The following is a 27,020-nucleotide window of genomic DNA, read 5'->3' on the forward strand; positions in this document are numbered from 1 at the left end:
GGGGGGCTAAAGATAGAGGACACTTTACTTTCATTTGTCAAGTTTATTCCAACGACTGACACAGGTGATCTGGCAGCACTGGTGTGTGTCTGTGCATGTGTGAGTCTACATGCTGTGTGTTCATTCACTTTGTTGTCAATGCTTTCTCACTGCTCGCGTGAATCTGTGTGCTACAGGCAACTCGGATTGGACCTGGTCCCCAGGCGAGAGTTCAGCATGGTGGACCCCGATGAAATCAGCGTCACAGAGCTTTACAGACTGGTGAGTGGTCCTCCAAGCCCTCCGCGCAGTACCGAGCTGCTTTGTTCTCATTAAGGGAGCAGGGTGGTGAGAAGAGCATGGCCTGTATAGTGGGCCAAGGGTTTGGTCCGTGGCATCAGATTGGACTGATGTTATAAATCTGTGTGTGTTTGTGTGATCTGCCTTTTTCTGAATCAGTTTGTTTATAATTCAATGCCATGAAAACGATATACGGTCACTACTGCAGTGCCTCGGCCATTTATATGTCAAATTTGTCATGTTTCAACGAGCTGGTTAACATTATTTTTAGCCAAATATTATGAAAAGGATATAGGATCTATGAATAAAGGATATTGTAGATGTTCAACATTTCCACAACCTTTGAGCACTTTAAAGACTTTTCATCCATGTTGGCTTAAAAGTAGGGAATTCAAAGTTCATTCGTGGAAACAGCAGTTTGCGAGACAATCTCACCACTGCACTGAAGCTTTCGATCGCATCGCACAATCTCTCCTCATTTTTCTCAGTGCTTCAAGGACTTCATGTTGGCTTAAAGGTTTAGACTGAAAGATTGCAAAGAATAGCTTTGGCGATTGTGTTTTTTTTCTTCTTTTTTCTATTTTAGATACTTTCCAAAGTATTAATACACAACAAACTCCGTGTTAGCCACTCAGTGTTGCACGTAGAAATATAAAGAATATAGAATGTCTGAATCTCTCCCATCTCCGTCTCCTCTCTCTTGCTCATTCTCTCCTTCCTTGTTTGCTCCTTGCTTCCCCCTTCCCATTTTCCCCAAGCCCCAACCGCTGTTACCATGGCAACCACTTCTCTGCCCTGATACAGTGCGTGGAGAATTGTATCACACACACACACACACACACACACACACACACACACACACTGTGACGGCTTTCCCTTTGCAGGGATAATTGAAGCTCTTAATCCATCTGTTTCTTTTTTTGTTAGTCAAAACAAAAGCAGGCATAGCAGGAAGAAAGCGTAATGCACCTCTATTAAAAGGCGTACCAAATGAGCAAATGACTGCAATTCCCCTACACTGAGACATGATGAAGGGACTGGTGTTCACTGCCGCCATCCACATACAAAATCACACACACACACACACACACACACACTCGCGAACACCAAGACACAAAACAACACGATATTGAGCCCAAATTAAGACAATATTTTTCAGTGAGATCTTTTGTTTATGAGAACATCTTCTTTGTTTCTTGTTGTGCTACAGTGGTGTGGCTTTATTCAATTGAGATGGGGATTACCTGCTGTGTGTGTGTGTGTGTGTGTGTGTGTGTGTGTGTGTGTGTGTGTGTGTGTGTGTGTGTGTGTGTTACTCTGGGAAAGTGTAGCTTGACTGCCAGAATGTATCAAGGAATTATGTTATGTTCGCCCAGTGAGAAATACAGACGATAAGAAAGAAAGAAAAGAAGGAAAAGAAAGACATTCAGTTGCCGTTTTTTATTTCGCCATACATAATCAGTGATCAATATTTTAAATGCATTAATAGATTAAATGATTGTGTTTTGTGAAAGGTATGACGTGAAGTTCCCACACCTGTACTGTAGTTCCCCTCAGCTCGCTCACATCCACCTTGTTTCCAGCTGTAGGGAGGCAGCTGTTTTCAGCAAAGACAAAATAAAAAAAGAAGCAATGATTCTGTAAAACTACTGTGCCCTACCTGACCAGCACCCAATGGCACACAAGTGAGCGACTGGCTGTCAAGTGAACATAGTGGTGTGTTTAGCGTCTAAAGAGGCAGATACTTGAAGGAGACTGACCGTAGCTCAAATGAGGGTAAATATTTGACTGAATGAATGTTAATGTTGGTATGTAAGTATTGGTAAATTTATAAGTGGTCAATTGAAAAGCTTACCTGAGGGCCAGTCAGTCTGGAGATTGAGGCCTGAATTGTAGTTGTTGACTTGACACCCGTTTGAAACATTTTTCTTGGTTGTAGCTTTAAGTGAGCTAAAAACCTTTTATCAAATCCCTAATTTTCTCATGCTGAGTCTGCTCAGTTGCTCAACTTGTCTGTAGTGCAACAGCAAGACGGCTTCCAACGCCCCTGGAGAGGGAGTCCAGTGCAGAGCGGAGCAGACCAGGGTTGAGATCCCAGAGCGACGCATTCATTACCGGTGGCAGTGACGGATAGCTCGAGGCCCGTCCCTGGACGCGTGGTAGTAAAATGTCCTCTGTGACTTCACTTATCGCCGAAGTGATGCGAGCTTTAAAAGCTCCAGCTCACGTCTCTTGCTTCCCGTTCGTGTCACACAGGTCTCCTTGCCGCGAGCTTAAAAGAGGGCCAAAAAGAGGGTTAAATAGTGATGGAGAACTAAAGGATGAAAGGAGAGATGTAGAAAGACCAGAAGTTTCTTTGTCGCCTCAGTTTGACCCCCCCCCTCGCACCCGTTTTTTACGGGCAGTCACTCCGCTCGGTGCTGCCTCATGCTGTTTGGGAAAAAATTACAGAGTGAACAATAATGAGACGGTTGGGAAAGCACTCACATGGTTGTGCTCTCTCCGTGCAGCTATATCTCTTTGGTCTCCTTGTTTCCCGTACAATTTTCATGTTACCAGCAGGGCTGGCGGGCTGTCACGGCCAGCGTTTGTGTCTAGTCACGCTGAAGCTGCCGCACAACCACACGCTGCTCCGGTCGGGCATCTTAAATGACACACTGGAAATAACCCCGTAATGAAATCCCACAGCATAAATTAGGCCTTCCCAGACGAAAAGCAGCAGCAGTCAGGGCCCAAACAAAACATATTCATCATTTTGACAGATATTGCTCATGTAAAATGATTTGCGGTGTTATTTTCAAGCATGTTTAAGTCTTAGAGGACAATGTTAGTGGGGTTTTTTCTGCATATGTTTGTATTTATAGTGCAACCAACTGTTTTCCAAAGCACATCATCAATTTTAGATTACCCTCTAGGCAATCACTGCTTAGCTCACATTTCCCTACCACATAAAAATTTCATCTTCCAGAGACTTGAACCTTCTCTGAGGGAGCATTTTTGATGCCTTTTTAGTTTCTGTCAAAGCAATATCGTCATCACGTAATGCACTCCTGAGTGCGTTCAAAACATCAGTGCCGAGTCAAAACAGCATATTTGTAACGTGGGAAGAACCACTTCAAGTTGCATTTTTCCTTCATCCATGTTTGCGTATTCTTTTTTTCTCCAGGTTTCTGTCTCCAGGAATATATTTTACTGAAAAAAAAGCCCATTTCTTTCAATCACTGCAGTTTTCTACATTCTATAATTTAATTCAGAATCAGGAATATGAGCCCACGTGAAAATTAACTCCTCAACCTCAGCTGTCCAACTTCCTTGCAGAGAGGTTATTCTTTATTATTATTGTCCTCTGGGACTTTCAATCCCGCCCAAGTTTTTTTTTTTCAGGCAATCGAAATGATCCCAATCTCGTATTATGCACCTTTCAAAAGAATAGTTAAATGTTTTTGGAAATGTGACGAGTTAGATGAAAGTATCGTATGGTAAATATTTAGCTGGAGCCAGCAGTTGATTAGCTCAGATTAGCATAAAGATTGTTAGCCAGGCAACCAGAGGTGATTTAGCAATTTGTTGCAAATGAGTTATGGAATGTTAATTAGTGAGCTTTGGATGTGCTGGTAGGTGGATTTTGTACGTGTTGGACAGCTCCAGGCTCGCCTATTCCCCCTGTTTCCTGTCTTTATGCTAAACTTAGCTTGGGAGGTGGGAGTGAAATCGATCCTTGCAATAAAGCAAAGAAGGTTATTTACCCAAATGTTGACCTATTCTTTTAAATACACCAATAAAGAAGGTTCCAACATGTTTTCCCCTGCAGAGCCACCCAACGTAACTTTGACGACATAATGCAAATAACAAAACCTTCACAGGTCAGAAGAATTCAGATTTTTTACATAAAATACCTAATACAATACTGTTGGGGGTGATTGGTGGCAATTTCTTCTTTGTGTGTGTGTTGACTTTTGATTCTCAGTGATGCTTTACTGCACTTCGCCCTTGCATTGTCTTTATTATTTTCCTTTCCTTCGCTCCTCAACCTCCCCCAGCCCCCCCCAGACCCATCTCTTCCTGCTACAGAAGTGAATGTGGAGCATAATTTGGCAGCGGCTCTACTGGCCATCTGGTCCTCTGTGTGTGTGTGTGTGTGTGTGTGTGTGTGTGTGTGTGTGTGTGTGTGTGTGTGTGTGTGTGTGTGTGTGTGTGTGTGTGTGTGTGTGTGTGTGCGCGCACACGTGTGTGTTTGTCCTCGTATTTTTGGATGTTGACGGGGGATTAGGATGAACCTCTCATAAACAGAGCTGCGGCACGTGTGTTGATCTGGGTGGTATTTACAACGCCGCACCATGCTGCGTGAGGCTTTATTGATCTGCATTATTGATTTGTTCCGATATAGATTGACTTAATATAGCATGTAATACCAGGCACAAGTGCCCATGCACTACGAGGCAATGAGATGTGACTTTCTGCTGCATTGTGGGACGGTCACATTTATATTCAGGGTGAATTTCAGTGCTTCTGTTTCTGTTTCTCTGAGATTAAGCCACCAGTTGAAACATTATTTATTTATTTTTGTCAAGAAAATAATGAACCTACTTACAGATAAATAAATAAAGAAGTGGGCCATGTTAAGTGCTTTTAGTCCCGGTGATGAAAATGCTTGAATATAAATACCTGTTTATAAAGTGTTTGTTTATGTGCAGCAATAAGTGTTTCCTGTGTTTCTTTGGCACCAAGATTGCAACAAAGAAACCATAAAACACAGCTCGAACTCTCACATCTTAGCCTCTGGTGTTGCTGACAGTCTGCGTTATTATTACACATTATATTAGCTCCATCTATATCAACAAAATATATATCTTAGCCTGAGTCTTTAAATATACATGCAAATCTGCAGCAAATCTCCCAACTACGAGGAATCTCAGAGGGATACTCAATACTAAACACAGCAGCTCTTGAATGTGATTGGCCAGTATTAAAAGAGATGTAACCAAATTTCCCTGGTATTAACTGTATTTGATAAGCTTTGATCCTGCTTTTTGAGGATCTCTCTGGATTTAGAGCTTATGGATTTTACTGGGTTTTTTTTTTTTTTTTTTTAACCTTTCCAAATCCATTCCTTCAATCCTATATCCGAACAGCACAATGTGTACTTCTATCTGTTTTATTTATTTCATTTTAGCATGTTCTGTATAGTTGCGGATCAAGTCTGATATAGAAAGATTTCCCTGCCCAGAATAGCATTCTGTGAAATTGATTTGTGCTGATATTTGTTTCTCTTCTCTGCAGATGGAACATCGGCATCGTAAGAAGGAAACCCCTGCGGCCGCTAGCACCCATCACTTGTTCGTCCACGTGAAGAGTCTGATGAGTGCAAACCTGGGGGAAGAGCTAGAAGTCTTCTTCCATATTTATGATGGACGGGAGAACCGGCCGCTCAGGTACGACACTTAAGAGAAAAGAATCCCCCGTGATGAAGTAGTGAAGGAACATGCGTCACTTGTGTATACTTGTAGGCTAAAATAGTAGCCAATGTTTACTCGTCCATAGCAATGTAAGTGAGGTGGACTGGTGATTGCAGGGGGATATTTCAAAGGGCTCCCCTTCTGATGTCAAGAGGACCGCTCTAATTATATTCATGAAGATTGATTAAATGAAGCAGGTAGTTAAAGCGCACTTGGACACATAAAAGTGGGCGAGGCCGTGCTATTTTGTCTTGTATAAAGTGTCTGTGCCGTCCACATGAAAGAGCCTATCGCCCTGGGAGTCTGCACCCGTCACTCGCGCAATGACACACGCACGCCCACGTGCTCCTGATGGGGTGCCGGCCAAATGCAAGACTGTCTTTAAACTACCAACAACAGTGAAACTTTGATAAGTCATGCTTGTGTTTGACGCTTACTCTCCGCCCCACAGGGTCACATCAGAAGAACCAGGGTGACATTGATTCTTTTATTATTTTGTTTCAGTATACAGTAGCTCCACTTCTGGTTCTAAAGAAATCCAATTCATTATTCATCACATCACTGGCAGAAAAAATCTAACTTTTTGTGTGAGCTTGGTTGACCTGAGCTTTAGTTTCTTTAGAACCCCTGCGTGGAGAGTCTGTGGTTTCCTTCATAATATGAATAATGGCACACAACAAAAGAGGTTCTATTTTTACAAGGAGTGCGCAAGGTTTGGTTTTCATGATGTGGTCTGTCTGAGAGAAAGACGAGTCCCTCAGCAAATAAGATATGCGTGTGTACGCACAAGCGCACACACGCATACCGTGTGTCATCAGTGGATCAGAAGCACTTTTAATTAGGAGGTATATTTAAATGTGCTCTCCGGCCTCCTTTCAGCTCATGCATCCAAGTTCCTGATGTACGGTAAGAGGTTTGCCAATAATGAAGGTACATTTTGGCGACTATTCCTGATCCGCACTTTGACTTGAAGTGGGTAATTAGAGTCCAGTGGCATCATATCAAGTTCCACTCGAAACAATATGCCTGCATGTGAAATGGATTTACAGCTCTGTCACGTAATTAATTCGGCTTTCGTTGTTAAGCTAATGTTATGCGCTTTTATCTACACTGAATACAAATAATAACAATATGATATCATATGATGATGTCATATACAATTAATATTCTTCTCACAGTTTATCTAAATACCATTTTTTTTGTCAGTATTGGAGGGGAAAAGGCTGTCGGAGGCCTTAACCACTGGGCCTTATTGGTTTTGTCTTCAAGGAAGATTTCACAATGGCAGCTGGCCAACATTGTCTCTCACTGTCTGGTCACACACATAAACAGAGACACACACATTTAGGCAAGATGCCAGGCATGAAGCCATTTCGACACTTCCTTCTGTGCTGGTGATTTCTGTGTGTGTGTGTGTGTGTGTGTGTGTGTGTGTGTGTGTGTCAGGGACCAGATGGGGGTCCGACCCGTTGTCTCAGTACCATGCCAACACCAGCAGCCCCCGTGCACCATGCTAGCTGCTTTGTGTTTGATACAGGCTCCTTGTCTGGATTTCCCAGCATGACACACACTGTGGCATACTCTACCATGCTCACACATGATCCTGTTGCTCTTTCTATGCTATGCCAGATCAAACTGCCTCGCTCCGGTCCCTCCGTAGATACTTGCACTTCCCACTTCCTAATCATAACCTCCACTCAACTCCAACAAAGTGCACTGAATGAGTGGACGTGTGTGTGTGTGTTTTATGTTCCTATTAGTGTGAACAGCAGAGGCCCAGTGTGTGTTTTTCACAAAGAGACACATGTGGTTGATAGGTCTGGCCTGGTGTGTTCTCTACCTGTTCACCACACCGTCTAATCCAGGCCTTCTCTCATCTTTCAACTTGGCCTCTGGGGGTAGATTAAGGTTTTTTCGACTGTGGGGAGGGAGGGAGACAACGGTGTCAGTTAATTTAGCCAGTATTTTACACGCCAGTCACTCAGAACCCCTCCTCCGCCCCCTCGACGGGTGATCGCACAGCTTCTAATGCAATCATCGATATCAGGAGAGGGAATAGCAGGCTCCGTGTGGGCCCAGAGGGGAGGGAAGTCGGCCATTCATGTTATGCTAATGTAGGCCGTGATAGAGGGAGATACGGTTCCACTGGGGGGGGGGCACTGCTGGTCCTCTTAGCTCGGGTGATCAACACGCTGCAGCTGTGTGGGATGGCAGGGGAGGGGGGGCGTGTAAGGGACTCGCACATGTGTGTCTGTGTTTGCAGGAGTGGCTGTTAATTGGCAGTTGGTGTTTCCACAATAGAGTGCTAAATAGGGTTGGGGAAAACCTGTGCACGTCTCATGTCTAATGCATAGGAATCCGCCTCCATATGGCTGGATAAATGGCCTGGAAAGTTACAGAGAGCAGCTAATGAGGAACAACCGCATCTAAATCCAACCGGCTCTCAACCGGCTCGTTCCAATTCGGACGATGAGAAGGAAAACTTTACCGAAAGGAGCACATGTCTGAAAAATCATGAGCATTTGTATAATTAATTATCAGAACCGTAATTAATTCAAACAGCGCCCGCTGCCCTACATACACAAAACACTGAATTACAGTGCAGGAAGCAGCCTCTTATTTACATCACAGACAAGACATGGTAACTTTTAAGCCCTTGTAATAAGAGCTTTTAATAGCTCAGACTATTCTGAAACATCCTAATCCATTGTAGCCGTTTGCAGCATGAAGTCAAGTTATATAGGCTCTGTTGGGGTAAATGCTGCTCTTGTGTGAATGGGTCTACTGTAGCTCACGCCTACTAACCGTGCCAGAGACTCGGCTCATTGTCAGGCACTGGTGCATTACAAGGTTTTTCTCCCTGCTTATCGGTGGACTGTGAAAGTCACCTAACTGGATTAGCCCCCAGCTCGCCAGCCAGGATGAGACGGGGCCCAGCAGGATACCTCCGCTGCCTCTCTTTGAGCTTGTGTGCGAGATAGAAAGAGAAGGACGGAGTACAAAGAGAATGAAAAGGCGTTCTGTGTCCGTCCTTTCTGTTTTTTCACCCGACATACACTTAATTACACGCCTGCACGAAGGCGGGGTGCGGGGCATCTGAGGCCAGAGTTGTCATTTCGAGTCAGTTCACTCTGCCCTGTGAAGCTCTCGAATTTCATATTCTAAAGTTGCACTGTAGAGTATGTGCAAACTGTCCAAAGTATGATTCAGAGTTGTTTAGCCAGAAAGCCAGACAATTTACTTTTCCAATTGTCTCAGTGTGGCGGCTTATGGTTTTATTTTTAGCCATGCTAGCGTCATAGCTTGAGGGGTGGCAGTGTTGATCCGTATGTCGGTTGGTTAATCCGCCACTTTGGTCCTGATGTAAATGTTTCAACAGCTATTGGGTAGACATTCATGGTCCCCAGATGATATATCCTAATGTCTGTTGCGATCCTCTGACTCTTCTGAAGGTTGACTTCACTTGAGTGAAGTGTCTCAACAGCTATTGAACGATACAGACCCTCGGTATGAATTGAAATAACTTTGTTGATCCTCTGACTTTCCTTTTAGCTCAACCATCAGAACAATTTTTTTTTTGGTTTCTTGGCAGTTATGAGACTGAGGTTGTAGTTTTTTGTTGTTGTAACCCATCACTATTTTTGCTGACAGTCGAGTATGCGAGCTAAAACGTGTCAGAGAGAACCCACGATATGCAGCAACACACTGAATATTCAAGCCAGCCGTGGAGGAGCCACGTGTGGATTTACTTGTTGTCAGATATGTTACAGACAGCCTGTGTTGGGGATTTGGTTCAGTAATTCAAGCTTTGTATATATTTTTGTCTCCCTCTATCCCTCTGTCTCTGATCCTTCTCTGCCTGTCTTGCTGCAGCCTCATATTCCGTTTTCAGACAGCTTTTGGTTTGAAGCTTTCACTTTGAAGCGTTTTCTCCAGTGCCCACCGTTCAGCGCTTGACTTTTCTGACACCGTTTCTAATCTTTATTCTGTTCCGGTTAGTGGTGGCTTGGATGCAGTTGTTTATAATGACACCCAGCCATCACTTCTGACCCCATTCATCTCATTGTGTGTTCCCACACTCTTGTCTCTCCCCTTATACAGTGAAAGGTTCTTTGTCAAGCTGAATAAGAGCGGGTTGCCCAAGTCGCCAGAGAAGACAGAAAGACAATGCACGCTATTCGTGGTGAGTAGCGAACATGGCTTTGCGTTTACGAAGATTGATTGGGGAGTAATTTAAAGCAATGTACAGTAAAGTCATGCTCCATTACCCTGAAAACTAAGAGCTAAGTCAGCTCTCTGGAGCTTGTTTACAATGATTGAATCTGATGTGGAAATATGTTTTCCTGCTTCTTTTTTTTCAGGATTTGGGAAGCAGTGATCTCCGAAAAGATGTCTACATCGTTGTGCACATCGTAAGAATAGGTGGGAGTTATGATGCTGCTTCTTTATTTTACTGAGCGCTTCATGTCTATTAAATCTCCTGGGCTTTCATATCAGTAGCGATGGGACGATTTATGACACTCACAATAAGTGGTGGGGAATTTCATGAATATTGAGTGACTTCAAAAAACTGTCCAGCTCGCTATCATAGTAGAGAAGTGAAAAAAAGAACCTCATTAATTATGATGTAAGACACAGCAGACTCGCACAATATTTTATTTACCAATGCGAGGGGGGCCTTATGATTTATGATTACCTTATGTAAGATTGTTTTTCCCAAAAAAGGATGTTCACTAAAAAAGCTGTGTGTGTTCAATCTCTTATCTAAAATGATGTGTTTCAAAAGTAAGGTATGGTGATTCCATATGTTTTAGTGCCATGCATATTTGGATTATTATCAGGATAATATTGCGAGTTATCGCAGTTATTTTGGGTAGGATAATCATGACATGACTTTTTCTTTTTGTGTGTGTGTGTGTGTAGGGAGAATGGGAGCAGGGGAGAAGAAGAATCTGTGTAGCGTACAGTACAGGAGGCCGTTTGGCTGTGCTGTCGTCAGCATCGCCGACCTCCTCACTGCTGACTCCAAGGATGACCACCTGCTCAAGGTTTATGCGTAAGTCACTGTAAACAACCAGCATTTCATTACAAAGTCTGAAAACAACAGATTGCGGCTGAGCTGACTGTGATGGAGCTCTAGCTTAATATTTAACAGGCACTTATGTAAGTGGGAGATTTTCTCCTCTCTCTTTTGGCAAGAAAGCGTTTTAAGGGAGTCACTGGTCTTCCAAATTAGCAATAAGTTAAGCTTTTATTCTAAATACCAACCACACTTCTTGCAAAAAAGCACATTTTTACAAAGAAAAATTCACAATAAAAATGCACCTTTCCCTTTTTTTCATCAGCAGTGAAAGGACTTTGTGGTCCAACCTAGTCTACACGATGCCCTGAGGGTTAAAAAAAAGTCTAGTTGACACAGTAGTTTGACCTAAATTATAGCTGGATCAGACTGAGGGGCCAAATCATTTAGCTCAGAAGAAAATACAACTACTTTCTTTATACCTGCAGTAACACCAGAGAGGTTTTAGTCGGATAAGCATTTAAGTTCTGAACTGGATGTTTTCAGAATTAAGTCCAGACAAGACGTCACAGTAAATACCGTAAGAATTTGTTGGCTTGACCTGCCCTCGTTCAGCGTTATAACTATTTTAAGTCACTGTCAAACCCATAACTTTTTACTTGCACCTGTGGTTCATCTAACAGTGAATCACTGTGTTACATTATAAGCCATCACTTGCTAAGAGTGCAACAGAATGGCCATCGACCATTCTTTCAGTAATCTGTCCTTGTGAGTCCTCCTACTTTGACGAAGTGAAATCCTAAATTGCTGAAGTGTCCCTTTAAGTATAAAATCTATACAAACTATTTATTTTCTTTTACTTTGTGTCATCTTTCTGTCTCAGGTGTAACACAGAGAGCGAGTGGCACCAGATCCATGAGAACATAATCAAAAAGGCGAATTCCAGGTACAACCTGTCGGGCTCCAACACCGGTAAGAACCACAAGTGTTTTGTGAACATTAAATTTAGTAATCAGATTTGGTAATGCTACGATCTTTAGCGTTGTGTGATTTGATTTTAAAGCCAACATACTTGTTCACTTGTTGTTTTGTATCATCTTTTTATTCTCATGGAACAACCTTTAAAGCTGTTAATTCAACAGTCTGGTGATAATCAGGCTTATTCCTTTCACAAAACCGTCATTGTGCCCCGATGACAAACTCAGCAGCTCGGCTGCATCACCGGTCTCTTACTGTGCAACAGTCAGCTTCCGGTCCGTCTGAGTAGGAGCGAAGTTCCTCTTTAGGGAGGCGGATCAGTCTTCACATGGTCGTGTCTTCAGGAAGCCTGCTGTTGCAAATGCATTCAGATGACTTTTATAAATAGCTGCATTTGCACCATACTGAACCACAGCATCAGCAGTTTCCCATAGCAACAGGTTGGTGGAGAATCAGAACATTCAGTTCTTCAAACCTCCAAGAAATGTCATGCGACGTGCAAAGAGGTTTGTTCCGCAATGAGATTCATCCTTAATTTCAGATATAGATGCAGCTGTCGTTGTTCCCACATGTTTGTTTACATGAAATTATAGCCCAAGATGAACTTCTGATTAGGACCTCAAAATATGATCTGCAGTGTGGGAAGCACGAATGGGGCACAGAGAGTGACGTGAGAGAACATAATCATGAATTAAACAGTGTCGGCTAGTCTGCAGCTGTTTGCAGTGAGGGCCAAATGTGCAACCAACAGTAAGCAATCAGCAACAGTTCATTAGAAGTTTGTCTTAAAGCTGATTTACATAGTGCTTTTGTGAAGTGTTGCTGCAAACTTGCTGCAGGCTGTTATTTTCCTCAAGAACATTTTGCGTATTGAAAGAGTTCATTGTCTTCTAACATCTCCATCATGTATTCTTAGAGGAACACCATAACCTGCTGCATAGAAAATAGCTGATCATTTTTTGAGGGAGAAGAGATTATAGGAACGTCGAGAATCCGTGAGAATCTACTGACTCAGCTCCTCTTTTCACATCGTATCAGAAGACCAATAATTAATTACTCGAGGAGAAGTCACTCGAGGGACTCAAAATTATCATGAATAATCTTGCATATAGGAGTGCAGTAATCAAACAGTGTGACACAAAGCCATTTAACGCGGTCTGCGTTATCCAAGCAGCATCTTTAACACGGCGTTGCTTCATAACAGAACTGCAGCATCCAGCTAAAAATTCTATATGACGGTGCTGCTGCTGAATGGAGACGCCATGTGGCTTTGCTTCAGCTGAGCTGATAAGTGCAACAGAAGTAAAGGAATGACACTAGAAATAGAAATATTACGCAACCACTTAACTGTTTCCTTATCTCGTATTGAACTCCAACAAAATCTTAAGTTCTTGCATCAGCTATATTTGCCGTGTAAACTGTTGACTGGCTGCATTATCAAAGCGACGCATGCTTTATCTGATTTAATTACAGATGAAGCAGACAGATAATGTGGTGCTTTCGTTGTTGACGTTAAACTTCCGAGACCTTCGAGGTGACTCCGCAGACATGTGACTTACTCAGTGTTTCGCGCCTGATGGATGACGGTGACATTTTCAAGCTTTAAGATTCTGATTCTGTAATCATAAACAATTAATCACACCAATTAGGAAGACAACACAGAAGATAGCATGTTGCCTTTCTCAAAATGTATCCAACATTCACCGGTTTGCTCCAGGCTTCTTTTTTTGACAGAATTATGCACACATGTCATAAACACATGAAAGTGAATTGGATTTATAGAGTTGCTCCCTTCTTTGGCTGCTGTGCGTGCAGTTTATCACAAACACTTGTTTGCTATTGAGTAGCTGCCAGCTGAAGACATTGATCCCGCTGAACAGCTGATTAGTCTCGGTGCTTTCTCCATCAGCGTGTGTTAGAGGAGAGCTGTGCGTCTTTTGCCACAATACTCATGCATGATTCAGGCGAGTTCATTCAAAAATGTACACTCGCACCACTTAACTGAACTTGACACTGATCTTACAAAGTGAACGCTTTAGTCAGATAAGTAGAGGTCATTTAAATTTCTAAGATAATGAGCTCTGACTATTAAGTTTCATTTTTGTACTGTGAGCAACATTTATCTGTCTGGACTAAATTAATTCATTCTGATTTTATTAGCAATGACAGCTTTTGACTGCAATCTTATTGCCTCTTTTTAACTTCTTCTATTTCACACACACCTGCTTCCACTCTAGTAGCACCGATGACAGCGGCGACACAAGCTGCTAACAGCCTGATATCATATCCACATTTATTAAGATGCATATTCAGCAACAACTTCTCCGTCAAACCCCAAAACTTGCCACTTGTTTTAAAAATGTACCTTAACTGTGCTCTCTTTACATTCAGTACAGCGCTGCTCAACATCACTCGCAGCACACTTTTACTGTGTACATTCTCCTCTGAAACGTCAATTCCCTCCCAAAGGGCCATTATTCTCCTGCGGAGCAACATTACAGCATAGATAACACTCGAGTCACTTGTCTAGTCTCGACACCAAATGTGCAAACCAGGGAGAATATTTAATCTTTAGCAAACAGGTCAGTGTCTCCTCTCCACATTGTCCCTTTGAAAATGTCCATGCAGGAGTTATGGAACATCATGCATAATTTAAGGACCACAATTTATTACACTTAGTGTCAGTAGGGCAATTAAAAGAAAGTGTGCAGTGAAGTAAGATAACGTAATGTGTATTTCAGTGTGTATACGTTTACACGTTTGTATATGTGTGTGCGCATCCCGGTGTGTGTCTGAAGTTGTCTCGCTGTGTGGTTCTCCTTTTAAAGCAGACCTGGCAGTGTGCCAGAAGTCTCTTATTAGCAGCCAATTAGCAGGGGAGAGATGAATGCACTGCCCTCAAAATATAAAGAACACTGGGCTGTTTGGGTAACAAAGATGCGGAGAGACAGTCTATGTGGGGAGACGGTTACTTTGTTCACATGTAGACTAATGACTACCCCCCATTTTTCTTTATCCGTGTGTTTCAGGGTCATGGTGGCTTTTTGGGTAATGAAATTGGAAAGCCGACAGCGGGAGTTGATGCGAGGAGATGGTGATTTTTGTTTACGCGTAGCCCAAAAATCCATAAAAGGGATTTCATAAGAATCTGGCTCTGCATGAGTCAGGTCAGGTAGATAATTCAGCTCCCACCTCCGTGCGAGCGTAGGCAGTGACAGAAGAGGCTGCGACAACTCCACTGTTTTGTTTTTGAGTTTTTGAGGAGGCAGGCCGGGTGGGCTAAGCGCAGCAAAGGTTGAGGGTGTTTTTGTCAGCATCAGCTACATCTAGGTGGAATAGTAATGAAGCTGTTTAGCCTTATTGTAGCCCGGGCAGTAGCTTTTAGAGCCCATCTGTGTGTATGTTTGTTATGTGCGAATAAATGCCAAAGGCTTGATCCACATTAAAAAATCTCTCCTGGACCTAATGGTGACTCTCCTTTCATTTCCCACCAGGCCTTTGTGCCAGGTTGAACACACCATTGGTTAACTGTATGTGTTATTTTTTAATTATTTAGATAAGAGGACTGTAGTGTCCTCCCCACCCTCTCAACTTCCTGTAGTGTCTCTGCCACCCTTCATAACCTCTGTATGTACGTTTTTGGGGTTTGTCTCAGAGATGTCGTCCTTGCCTCGTAGTGCGGAGCTGTGTAATACCATACGAAGACAAAATGCACATCTTGGTCAGATATCAGACCACTATCTATCTTTGTATTACCATATGATGCCAATTATGAAAAAAAGCATCTTAACTGCAGTAACCACAAAACCAAGCCACAGTAACTACACACTGGTGAAATGTGAACCACCATCACAATAACTGCACTTTCTGCTTCAGAGAAACAGCCAAGTAGACAAAGCAAGAGTGCTATCAAGTGAAAGCTAGCCACTGAGGTAGCTTGGCTAGCCTTAGCGAAACCTAAAATTGTATTTACTTTTTAAATTTTTTCCCTAACTGTTAGGTGTAATTGAAAGTGACACCTTGATAGTTTGGTTTATTTTTCCACAAAACTAAATGAGGCAGCAGCTAAATCAAATCGACTCCCGCTAAAGATAACAACTAGCTTAATGTTAGCAAGAGTAGCAGTGGAATTTATGTGACTTGGTTTGGTTAAACTACCGTTCACACACACACACACACACACACACACACACACACACACACACACACACACACACACACACAACACACTCAATGTTTTTTTGTAAATTAATTCATTTGATTGATTTCAATATGAATATACAGTCGACAAAAAGAGACGCCGTAGATATATTTAACCCATGTGAACTATGGGATGTAAATAATCAAAATAGGTATATTTTCTGAAGCATTTTTCCTTGCATTGCAATTTTATCAGCCTAAAAAGGCTACAAGTTAAGGCATTACAACAGTTCTATCTTAAACCTTCACAGCCTTCTTCCTGCTTTATTCCTCTGTAGTGCCGTCAATTTTGGTATATTGCAAACAAGTCACGTTGCTTTGTTGACTCTTAGTGGCCAAAACCTTTCACAGCTAATGAACCGTTTCACCACTGCTTCCCAACAATAATAATCACCATCATCTTGTACCTGACACACTCACTTGCTGTTAATCTGTTTGTGTATTTGCCTCTCCTCGTAAGCACAGACAGGCTCGCTTGGACGTCGACGGAGATGCGGTTTTCAGCTTTAAGTAGAAGCCGGTGCTTTAATTTCGCTGCGCTGACATTTGGAGTTATTGCGCAAGGATATTGATTTGAAACGACAGCCTTCATGTAGGATTTCCTCGCAATAAAAAGAGCTGGAGATGATTCACAGGCTGTTTAAATTTTTTGGTTTATGTATATGTGGGGGTGTCTGTTTCCTTCCATACACATGAGCATTGATGTTGGCAGGTATTACTGTAGTTGTCTGGTTAGCAAGTTCATGTGGCTGTAATAAAACTGAAAATATGCCCTTGTGAATATATTTATTATTGTGTTTGGAATAGGGTTATGATATATTTTGAGATGTTTATTGAGTGGCTATGGTAAGGGATAAAGGAGGGAATATCAAGTCTGTAATATATGAATATGGTATTTCAGATTTTTATTGTTATTATTCCTTTGTTAGGTCTGGCAGTGGCTCTCCAGCTCCTCCACGGGGACATAGAGCAGCTGAGACGAGAGTACATGGTCCTCTTCACGCGGGGCGTGTCCATCACCAGGAAACTGGGCTTCTCTGATGTCATCATGCCAGGTAGGACACCACAAACAAGCTCACTTAACGTCAGCTGTCTGTCCTGTTGCTCAGCATTCAACTTCTCTTTAGGCGCGGTGGTGGGTATGCATGTCATCCCTGCACACTGCTGATTTACGAAGCTAGTTTCCTAGCTGCACAACAGGAAATGCATCTATAGATATTATTACATCCAACCTTGAACAAAAAAACTCTTATTGTAATACCAGCTGATCAATTAATCTTCTAACCACTTCAGCAATAACATATTCAACACGTTGCTGAAAGTCACTGCTGTGGTGTTCTGCCACTACACATCCCAGAGATCACTTTGCTTTCAAAAAATTGCTTACGCTGACACTTCTGTCCTTTTGATTTTCTGTTGAAGCAGTTTTTTCCCCCCCCCCGTGGTGACTCTTTGTGACATTACAAACCACCCTGTTCTCCTTCCATTCATTTATTATTTAAACGCTACTATGCATATAGATGACAAACAAAGCCACATTCACACTTACATACAATTTACTTTCCAATTCACCTAAGAGACAGGACTACCTGCATGAAAAACAGACATGGACAGAACATGTTTGCTCTTTCCCCATAAATTGCTGCTCAGCTGTTGGAGACATTATATAACTTATGTATTTCTATACAACAGATGGAAAGACTCACTGGGCAGCAGGTGTGTAGAGTGGTAAACTGGGGGTTCAGAGTAATAAAACATTGATTTCTCTATAAAAGGTCATTCATTATGATATCATAGCTGACACCTTTTGAGACTCTAAACTTAATAATGTATTTTCCAGTGTTTGTATTGTGTACATTGATAACATCCACTGTAGTATCCTTGGTAACACTTGACACCCCTACCTGATGCTTCAGCGTGATATTTGAATTACCCTCAGAAAGATGAAATATTCAGATTGTTTCAGGTAGATAGGCATCAACTAGATGGCTTCTTCTCGAGAACGACACAGGCCCCGGCAGAAACCCTCAGACTGAGCTGGATTTGGGCCTTGTTGCCGTGGTAACGCATGCACAATCACCTGAATGTGAGATGAAACAAAGAACTCATGACTTACGTGTTTACATTGACATGTACCGTGACAGAAAGCACAGAAAGTGCTGTTGGAATTAGCTCTCTGACTCTTTGTCTGTTCGTTCATTTAATGAGAGCTGGTCATCAGGGGACTGCTCCTTTTTTATATAAGTGAGGTGTGCTGGTCACACAGATACAGAGGAGCCACAGACTGTGGGTCCCCCAGCGCCTCACTAACACAGATTTATGTTCACTGTCTCTTTCTTTGTCTGACTACAAACCCTTAATGCTGAGTGCTCTCACCCTCTCTGCCCGTTTAAGTCTGCCCTTGGGCGAAGGAAAACGTCTCTCTCTCTCTCTTTTTGTGTCTCTCTTTTCTGGATTTCTATCCCGCTGTATCTCTCTCCTCATTTTCTCCTTTCAGCTGCTCTCGCCCCACCCTCTCAACTTCCCTTTTTTCCTTATTGTACATTAAGAGACTTCCCCATTGTGTGTCTGCTTTTCTGCAATATTTGTGTGTGTGTGTGAGAGAAGCAAGGGTACAGTATGAGTGTGTATATAATGCCCCATGTTGCCATGGTTACCGTTGTTAAGAGCAGAAAATCAATGTTGACCCTAGAAATAAAGATATGATGAGCACACACACACACACACACACACACTCACAGAGGTTATATAGGGAACATATTTAACGTGTCTGACCGCAGATTGGCTGCAGAGGAAACGGGCATAATCTTTTTCTTACCCAGAGCGCTTTGCACCATTTTGACTTCTCCTACAGTAGGAAATAAATGTGTGCCTGGCCCCGTCATTGTGCACACAGCTGCAGTTCTAACAAAAAGATGTAGAATATCACCTCCTGGGGTTATTTTCCCTGACTGTTTGTACAGATTGCAGCACCGGCCTCAAGTAAAAGGTTTATTTGTCAGAGTTCTGTGTTTGTGAATCCCAGACACTGAGCTCATTGTTTACACACTTGATTTGACCAAATTATTTGAATATGTACGCACAAGAAAGAACGGTATTTTATTTATTTTTTAGGATGTATGGTTGATAGTTAACTCTGAATCTTGTGGCTATAGGATAAACTCCTTGCTCTCTCAAGCACTCTTTCTCTTCTTCTGGACAGATTATGTTCTCTTCTTACGTATTGACCAGATATGCACTTACATCTGCATGTAGGAATGAAAAGCAGTGTATAAAGGGGAACTTTAATCCACCAATGTTTTTAAGTCTGCTAACAGATCTTCAGGATCTGTTATGCCACTGCACCCAAATCTCTGACCGAGCTGTTATGTATATATATATATATATATATATATATATATATATATATATATATATATATATATATATATATATATATATATATATACGTATATATATATATATACATATATATATATATATACATATATATATATATATATATGTATATATATATGTATATATATGTATATATATATATATGTATATATATATATGTCTACTACATTGATTTTGTAGAATATGGCCTCCTGTTACTCTGCTGTAATCAAAGCATATGTCACAAGGTCGTGGCTCAGGCGTCGATTTCACATCAGCAGAAAATATATCATTCAATGTCACTTATCTAAATGCTGTCCACTCCTGTCATGAAGCATTACACCAAAAAAAATAATTGTGGTCAAGCTGCTGAGCGGTCATTAATAATGCTTGCTCGTATGCATAATCGATGCCTTGTTGCCTCTTTTTACCTTCCTGTTCCTGCAGGAGAGATGAGGAATGACCTTTACATCACACTGGAGAAAGGCGAGTTTGAGAAGGGCGGGAAAAGCGTTGCCAGGAACGTAGAGATCACTGTCTATGTGCTGGATATCGATGGGCAGATCCTCAAGGTAAAAACACATTTCTTTTTTTTCACAGTTATGTTTTCATTCTGCGTAAAATATATCGTTTGAAATGACTAACCACTTTGTTTAACGATAGCAAATGCCTTATTAAGTCCTTTTTTTTTTTTCCTTAATAGCGGGTGGCTTATTTTGGAGCAAAACTCCTCATTTAAATATCGCTGACCCAGATGAGAACTAAGTGTCTCTCCCGTGTGTTGCCCAATTCTGGTGCAGCGCTGTGATAGTCTGCTCTTGTGGTTTCCTGCGCTGCCTCGGCCTTGAAGAGAAAATAGACTCAAATATAACCCTGCTGCCACGCATCCCTCTGACACACATAATCACACACATGAAAACCCCGTCGTTCTCACTTTATTGGCACTCGCAGTGTGTGGACGGTTTTTAATGCGCCCCTGTCTTTTCATGTCTGACTCATTAATTCATTGTGTCCTTCAAATCTGCCCCTTACCTCATCCCAGAGCCTGGCCTCTCATTTCCTCTCCTCACTTCCTGTTTTTTTTTCTTTCCATTCTTCCCCTTCGCCTTTGTCTTGATTCTTGCTCTTCTTTGTGTCTCTCTCAGACTCACGTGGCTGCCGGCTCTGGTGAACCAGGTGGGGATGAGTACCACTCCTTGGTGCTGTACCACAACAACAGCCCGCGCTGGGCGGAGCAGATCAAGCTGCCTATCCCGGTCGACATGTTTCGCGGGTCCCACGTCAGGTTTGAGTTCCGACACTGCTCTAGTAAGTGGGAACAGAATTTGGCTAACCTTTTATTTATTTTTTTCCAGGCTTTCACGCATATTTCAGACATGATCTGTTCAGGTGTGAATGCCCGAGGTGCTGCTTCTCTGTTCAGTTGATTATCCTGGGGAGTTGGAGGCAAAGAGAGGCATTGTTGTGGAGGGAGAGAAGTACAATAAACACTCGCTACCCCACCCGCTTGAATCCGCCAACACACCAGCCTCAAGCCCAGAGGCCGCTGCCACCCCAAATAGATGGCGTCCAAGTGCATAAGTGTGCGCTTATTTAAGCGTTTTCATAATGAGACTAGTTTGTCCAACTTCTCACCTCCTAATGAGACAAAACTTTAATTATGACCAAAATATTGCTCTCTCTCTCTCTCTCCCCCTCTCTCTGAGCTGCAGGGAGAGAGGGCAGTCTCTTCTCTCATAACAAGCTGATATTATTATGCGGTTTGCAGCCAAGCTGGGAGGCTGTGTGGCTGTGTGCAGCAGATATAGTAGCCTTATTACTGCTCGCAGTGCTAGTATTACTACCAAAGGGCTGCCCGTTAAGAGCCCAATTTAAGGCCTGTGGTGACACCAGACTGGAGAGACCTTATTACACATCCTATTAGGGCTCCCAAACTCTGGGACAACCTGCCTGTAGAAATAGGATTAGCAGACACTCTCATTTTCAATAAATGCAAAACAGGAAGCTCATTTTTTTTATGAATATCCTTTAAAATTCCATCTTGTATTTGCACTCATTATGCAGCAGTGGTAATTGTTCATTTGTTTGTGGGGAGCCCAGTGTTGTCCCTAAATGGGACTAAAGGGGGCTGCAAAGGCCAGTCAGCATCAACAGTGCAATACTTTGTTTCATTATAGCTGATTGTTTGTTGATTGGTTCTGTGATATTTCAAACAACTGAAACAATTTGCAAATATTACGAACACTTTATTGTTAGTAATGCTATTGCTGCTGTAATAGCAGCTGTTTTTTCTCTCTCGCTGGACAGTTTAAAGATATGATAAGTGATGATAAGTATTTACTTGTTTGCAATTAAGAAAGAAACACACTATGTAATTGTGCTATATAATAGCTTAGTGTTTTTGGTGGAGTGGTTTCGGGATATAACACACATCAATCTCCACCTGCTCTGCCGAGCTCAGCGAGTTTCACACAGTACACCTTAATCTTTCCTAATCTCCCGGCGCCCAAGGCAAACAAAAATGACAAAGTTTGCAGTCTTGTAAGCAATATCTTTCCTGGTGTAAAAACTTAATCACAGCAGAGCAGGACAGAAAAAAAAATGGCCACGGTGCAATACTATTTTCTAAGTTTAATACAACTTGTGCTGCTCCTGGGAGAGTACACACAGACACACACACACACACACACACACACACACACACACACACACACACACACACACATACAGAGGCCTGGTAGACGGCGCTTAAGTGGTGTGTTGCAATGACACCGCTACACTTCTCACTTCCTATTGTGCGCAAATTAGCACTTTATTGCTGAAGCAGCAGATAAATCAGATTACATGTGGTCATAATGCAATGCAAATTATGCCCAGAGCTTTCAGAAAGCTTCTTAAAAACTGAGCGCCCACGTCAATTAGTCAATCAGTCAATCAGTCAATCAGGCCCTCGAAGAGTAACTTAACAGCTAGACATCTTGTTTTCTTTGTTTTTTGCCGGTGGTAGAAGTTGTGTACTGACTGTGTGTTCAGTGCACACTAAAGTTAAAGACACAAATGTGTTGACAGCATTTCCTTCCTTATAAAATATTTGCAGAGTTAACTTTTAAAAAACCTGAGTTGTTGGCGTTACGTTTGCTAGCTAGTTGTCTTCATTTGCCTTTTGCTGATGCATTGCTGCATTTGTTGGCGCTCTTCCATTGTCGACAGGAGTGTGCATCACCTGCATGCTTGTGTGTGTGTGTGTGTGTGTGTGTGTGTGTGTGTGTGTGTGTGTGCACGTGCACGACAGTGCTTATTCAGCTTGGTGCTAGGTTTGCATCGAGTAGAATACTTACACTGAAGGCTGAGCATCAGATTCACTTTTTCAACGTGTTCATTTCTATTGCATAATCTGAAAAGAACTGGTTTCATAACGTTGCTCTCTGTTTGATGTGCTTTCAGGCAGTCTGTGCTTGTGTATTTTGGACTCAATGCCGTGTCCATGTGTTGTTGTTTGACAGCTAAAGACAAGGGAGAGAAGAAACTGTTTGGCTACTCCTTTGTTCCTCTGATGCAGGAGGATGGCAGGACTCTGCCAGATGGCACCCATGAGCTCATTATCCATAAGGTAAAACCAAAACAACACAAAGGTTTTGACTGAACAAGGTGGAATAGATCTGACTGTGTGCTTTCCAGGATGTGTTTTTGGCACGCATATTGTCCTTAGACATTGCGCTGCAGAAGTATTCATCTTGATGTCTAATTCCATCCAAAATTTGAGTCTTATTTAAAGCAATAGGATAGGATAGTTTTACTGTTTTCAATGCATGACATGGTATTCAACAGGAAAAGATTTCAGTGGACAGAAAGAAAAAAAAGTCCCATGGTCATTCTGTCCATTGGTAAATTGCTCTTAAGTGAAAACTCAGCTGTTTTGCACCATACGGGTGACGCCAAGGCTATTTAGAATGGGATTACATGCTGTATATGATTATGTGAATCCTGGGTTCTGTTATCTCACCGTGTGGTGCCATGGGTTGAAAAACAGCTCCACATCACTCCATTACAGGCCGACTGGCCCGTGAGTCATGTCCACTTACATAAGATTTCTTAAGCTGTGGGGTTGAACCGAACCTTGAGTGAGTATGTATTGTATGTGTAAGAGACAGTTGAGCGCATACACATTTCATTCAAGGAAGTCTATCTCCGTATTTAGCATGACCTTTATGTCCCTTTTCTGCATTTTATAGACCTTAAGACGCCCCCACTCATCTTTTCACACATTTTTGGTTTCGAAACATCAAGAGACTAAAGCAAATAAAATGGCCTGCATCCTCAGTTAAAACACTGCTGCGAGACCGTCTCGGGTGTAATTCAGAATAATTGCAGACTGCACGGTTTTCCTCAGCTGCAGGCGAAGGGTGTGTGCATAAACCTCAGGCTTTGCGGCGGACAGAAATGCATTGAGCGCATTCATACATTTTTATTGGCAGTGAGGCAGAACAGTGACCAGAAAGTCTGATTATTTATATTGCTGTTAGCTTAATTATCTTCAACAGTCTTTAAAAACAAAAACTGCTGCTTTTTATTGTCTGCTTTTCCTGTCAGGCGGCCAGATTCAAGTCCTACCAAACCCTCTAACCTGAGCCTGCCAGTTTTAGAGGACAACTCTGGTAGCCCTGTGTGTTCCCACCGTTCAGAGCGGGGGGGGAGGCCCGTTCCAATGCCAGATGGAAGTTGCTGAAAAGCTCAATGAAGCTGGCATGGCCTAGTTTCTCCCCAGACCCAAAATAGACACCAAAGAATCAGTCCAAACTGTGTGGTAGCTTTTGGAGCTCAAACGGCCTCAGCTGTAGGCATTAAAGCAGCACATTAAATCCCCCAAAATAACAGTAGTGTTCTGTGATTGATTGTGTGCAACAGCTTGGACGTCTCAATCGTGATTGATATACGGCCTACAACCCTACGACGTATTGTGCAATCATAAAAATCACCCACATATAGGGTTGCGTTTTGACATATTGGTAATAAAACAGTGAACACACTACCTTAATGTTTTGACAGTATAACATTATTCCGCTCCTCTCCTCTACATCGTCTGTGCCAGTTTACCAAATGGGTGCTTTTCTTGCTTTCTGTCCTCATTCCCAGTGTGAGGAGAATACCAGCTTGGCAGACTATCCTCGCTACCTGAAGCTGCCGTTCTCCAAGGCCAACCTCCCGTCCAACAACCAGACTCTGAAAGGCACCAAGGAGTCTTTCTGGATCACCAGCTTTCTCTGCTCCACCAAGCTCACGCAGAACGGTAAACAATACTTTTTTTTTTTTTTTGGTCACTTGCCTGGTGAGGTGTTTTGGCTGCTACGCTCGTACTCTCGTCACATTATTTTTTTTGAAGTTAGCTTGTACACGAGCTGGTCCCGTGCTTCTGAGCAGCTCTGTGTGTGTGTGTGTGTGTGTGTGTGGGGGGGGGGGGGGGGGGGGGGGGGGGGGGTATAGAACTACTGCCAAAGATAGGGATCAACACTTCCCAAAAGACTGACAAAATGGTGAGATGCCATATATTTTACTAAGAGAAAGGAGCGAGTGGCAAGTTCTGTGCAGGTGAGAAAGTGATATTTCCATCCAAACTATGCGATTGTGTGAAAAAACAACATGTGAATATGCAGGGTGGTGGGAATAGCCTCCAGTTCGCACTGCTCACTAATGAACCAATAAATCCTTGCTTTCATAAATTGGTGGGTAGCAGAGTGGGAATTGTCTTATTTCAGTAGGACTAGCTTATACCTGATAATGTTTGCCCTCATTTATACTGCAGTAAACAATAGCCAACAATAATCATTAAAATATATAAGGTGTGCAGCAAAGGAGACATTTGTTTTATCCCCACTGAGACTCAGTAGACACTGTCACTGTTGTACCAGAGAACAGTATTGTCAGACTTAAAAAAAAAACAGTCAATGATAAATCATCTTTTACCTCATTAAGTAGAGAGTAGAATATATAAACAGAAAAGCTTCAGGCACATTTTACTTGCAACAGGCTGTTAATTTCCTGCATGCATTTGATTTTGTTTGTGAATTGATGACAGAAGTATGGCAGAGTTTTTGATGCCAAAATACACTTGACAGATTGGTTAATGCAGTCATGCGCGCACACAGACACAGGTTTACATGTAAAGTTTTTGAAAAGACCCACTTCAGGTTGAACGGGATCCGAAGAGACAGCTGAAAGACTTTCTTCTTGTGGCTTATGTTTTATTCATGCGTATGTCTGGGGACCCTGGCTCAGGGAAAATTACTTTTTATCTCCTTTATCCTGCCGCACTTGAAAATGTCATCATTTGTTTGGATTCTGTGGAGGTTTTGGGCTATAATTGAAGGGTGTGGTGATGCTTTGTGATCTGAGGTGCGCGTCGCTCTCATAATCCTGCATTTCTTTATAGACAAACATAAGATGTTTCTTGATCTCTTGTGCTTTTTCACGGTCGTTTTTATTCTGTATCTCCTTCATTTACTGTTCTATCTTTTGATTCCCCCTCTTTTTGTCTTTCTCAGGAGACATGCTGGACCTGCTGAAGTGGCGAGCCCACCCCGAAAGGATCAACGACAGCCTCTCTAAGCTGAAGGAGATCGACGGCTCGGAGATTGTCAAAGTAGGCCCTACTTGGCATTTGTAGTGTTGATCGTTTCGGACATGTTTTTTTAAGTTCAAGCTAAGAGGATGAGAATGTTTAAAGACTGAAAAGCTAAGTCAATAGAAAGCTGCCGCTCACACATACGACCTCCTTTTTTTTTACAGTTTCTACAGGACACCCTGGACACCCTCTTCGGTATTCTGGACGAAAGCTCCCAGAGATACGGGCTCAAGGTGTTCGATTCTCTGGTAAGCAAGTTGTTCTAATTAATCTTTATTCTCCTTTCCTCCTTCATGTGTCGAGCACAATGTCATAGTGTTTGAGTCAATCAAAAAAAAAAACACAAACACAAACTTTCTGACGGAGAAAGATGGAGTGATGCGACGCCACGGAGCTCGTCGAACCAATCTCACCCTTGTCACGCTGCACTGCGCTGATAGAGTGAGCCCCCCCCCCTCCGATCAATCTCTCTCTCTCCGACTCTCTTTGTTTGTGTGTCGCTCTCTCGACATCAGTCTCACACTGACACATGCGCGCGCTTTCTCCTCTCAGCGTTGCGTTATCAATGATGAAAAGGTCTAGCGAGGCGGTGCAGCCATCAAGTTTCCGTTTTGTGGTTTTGAGATCAATCCAGCAAGTCTGACATGTGGACTTAATCTTCTGTGGTCGGACAAATTCAGTGCATTTCACAAGAACCCTGCACACAAAGGGAAGCATGGAATAAATGCTGCAGCGACTGTCAAAATGTTTTTGGTTGTTTTGTTATATTTTAGATATCTGTACATGTGATCATTTTTATATGATACTACTTTTTTTTGTAATATGTCTTCTCTGTTTATTTCCAGGTCCATATCATCAACTTGCTCCAGGACAGCAAATTCCAGCACTTCAAACCAGTCATGGACACCTACATCGAGAGCCACTTTGCCGGAGCTTTGTCCTACAGGTACACAACGTTTCAGCCTCCCCTTCTCAAGGTGTTGCTGTTCGAGGCCACAGTGCAGCCTTACTCACGTATTGTGTTGTAATGACATACTGTATCACAGGCAATCAGAGAGGCCGACATGCGTTGGCGCTGAGAGGCAGCTCT

General features: G+C 42.5%; 1 protein-coding gene across 7 annotated transcripts in view; it reads left to right on the top strand.

Moving 5' to 3' along the window:
- Nucleotides 1–27,020, top strand: part of dock4b (dedicator of cytokinesis 4b) — a 102,222-nt gene that overhangs the window by 34,385 nt on the left and 40,817 nt on the right. For all 7 annotated transcript variants that reach the window (XM_068716827.1, XM_068716828.1, XM_068716832.1 and 4 more), the window contains exons 7-20: nucleotides 177–261; nucleotides 5,560–5,711; nucleotides 9,837–9,918; nucleotides 10,097–10,157; nucleotides 10,659–10,791; nucleotides 11,639–11,727; nucleotides 16,863–16,988; nucleotides 19,759–19,883; nucleotides 20,457–20,619; nucleotides 22,815–22,921; nucleotides 24,445–24,598; nucleotides 25,851–25,948; nucleotides 26,095–26,178; nucleotides 26,776–26,876. In XM_068716827.1, coding sequence (XP_068572928.1) covers nucleotides 177–261; nucleotides 5,560–5,711; nucleotides 9,837–9,918; nucleotides 10,097–10,157; nucleotides 10,659–10,791; nucleotides 11,639–11,727; nucleotides 16,863–16,988; nucleotides 19,759–19,883; nucleotides 20,457–20,619; nucleotides 22,815–22,921; nucleotides 24,445–24,598; nucleotides 25,851–25,948; nucleotides 26,095–26,178; nucleotides 26,776–26,876 — 1,560 coding nt within the window. The remainder of the gene's footprint in view (nucleotides 1–176; nucleotides 262–5,559; nucleotides 5,712–9,836; nucleotides 9,919–10,096; nucleotides 10,158–10,658; nucleotides 10,792–11,638; nucleotides 11,728–16,862; nucleotides 16,989–19,758; nucleotides 19,884–20,456; nucleotides 20,620–22,814; nucleotides 22,922–24,444; nucleotides 24,599–25,850; nucleotides 25,949–26,094; nucleotides 26,179–26,775; nucleotides 26,877–27,020) is intronic.

The sequence above is a fragment of the Cebidichthys violaceus genome, unplaced genomic scaffold (assembly GCF_023349555.1).
Source record: "Cebidichthys violaceus isolate CVI_PGR_0920_01 unplaced genomic scaffold, fCebVio1.0.p SCAF_21, whole genome shotgun sequence".
Lineage (NCBI taxonomy): Eukaryota > Metazoa > Chordata > Actinopteri > Perciformes > Stichaeidae > Cebidichthys > Cebidichthys violaceus.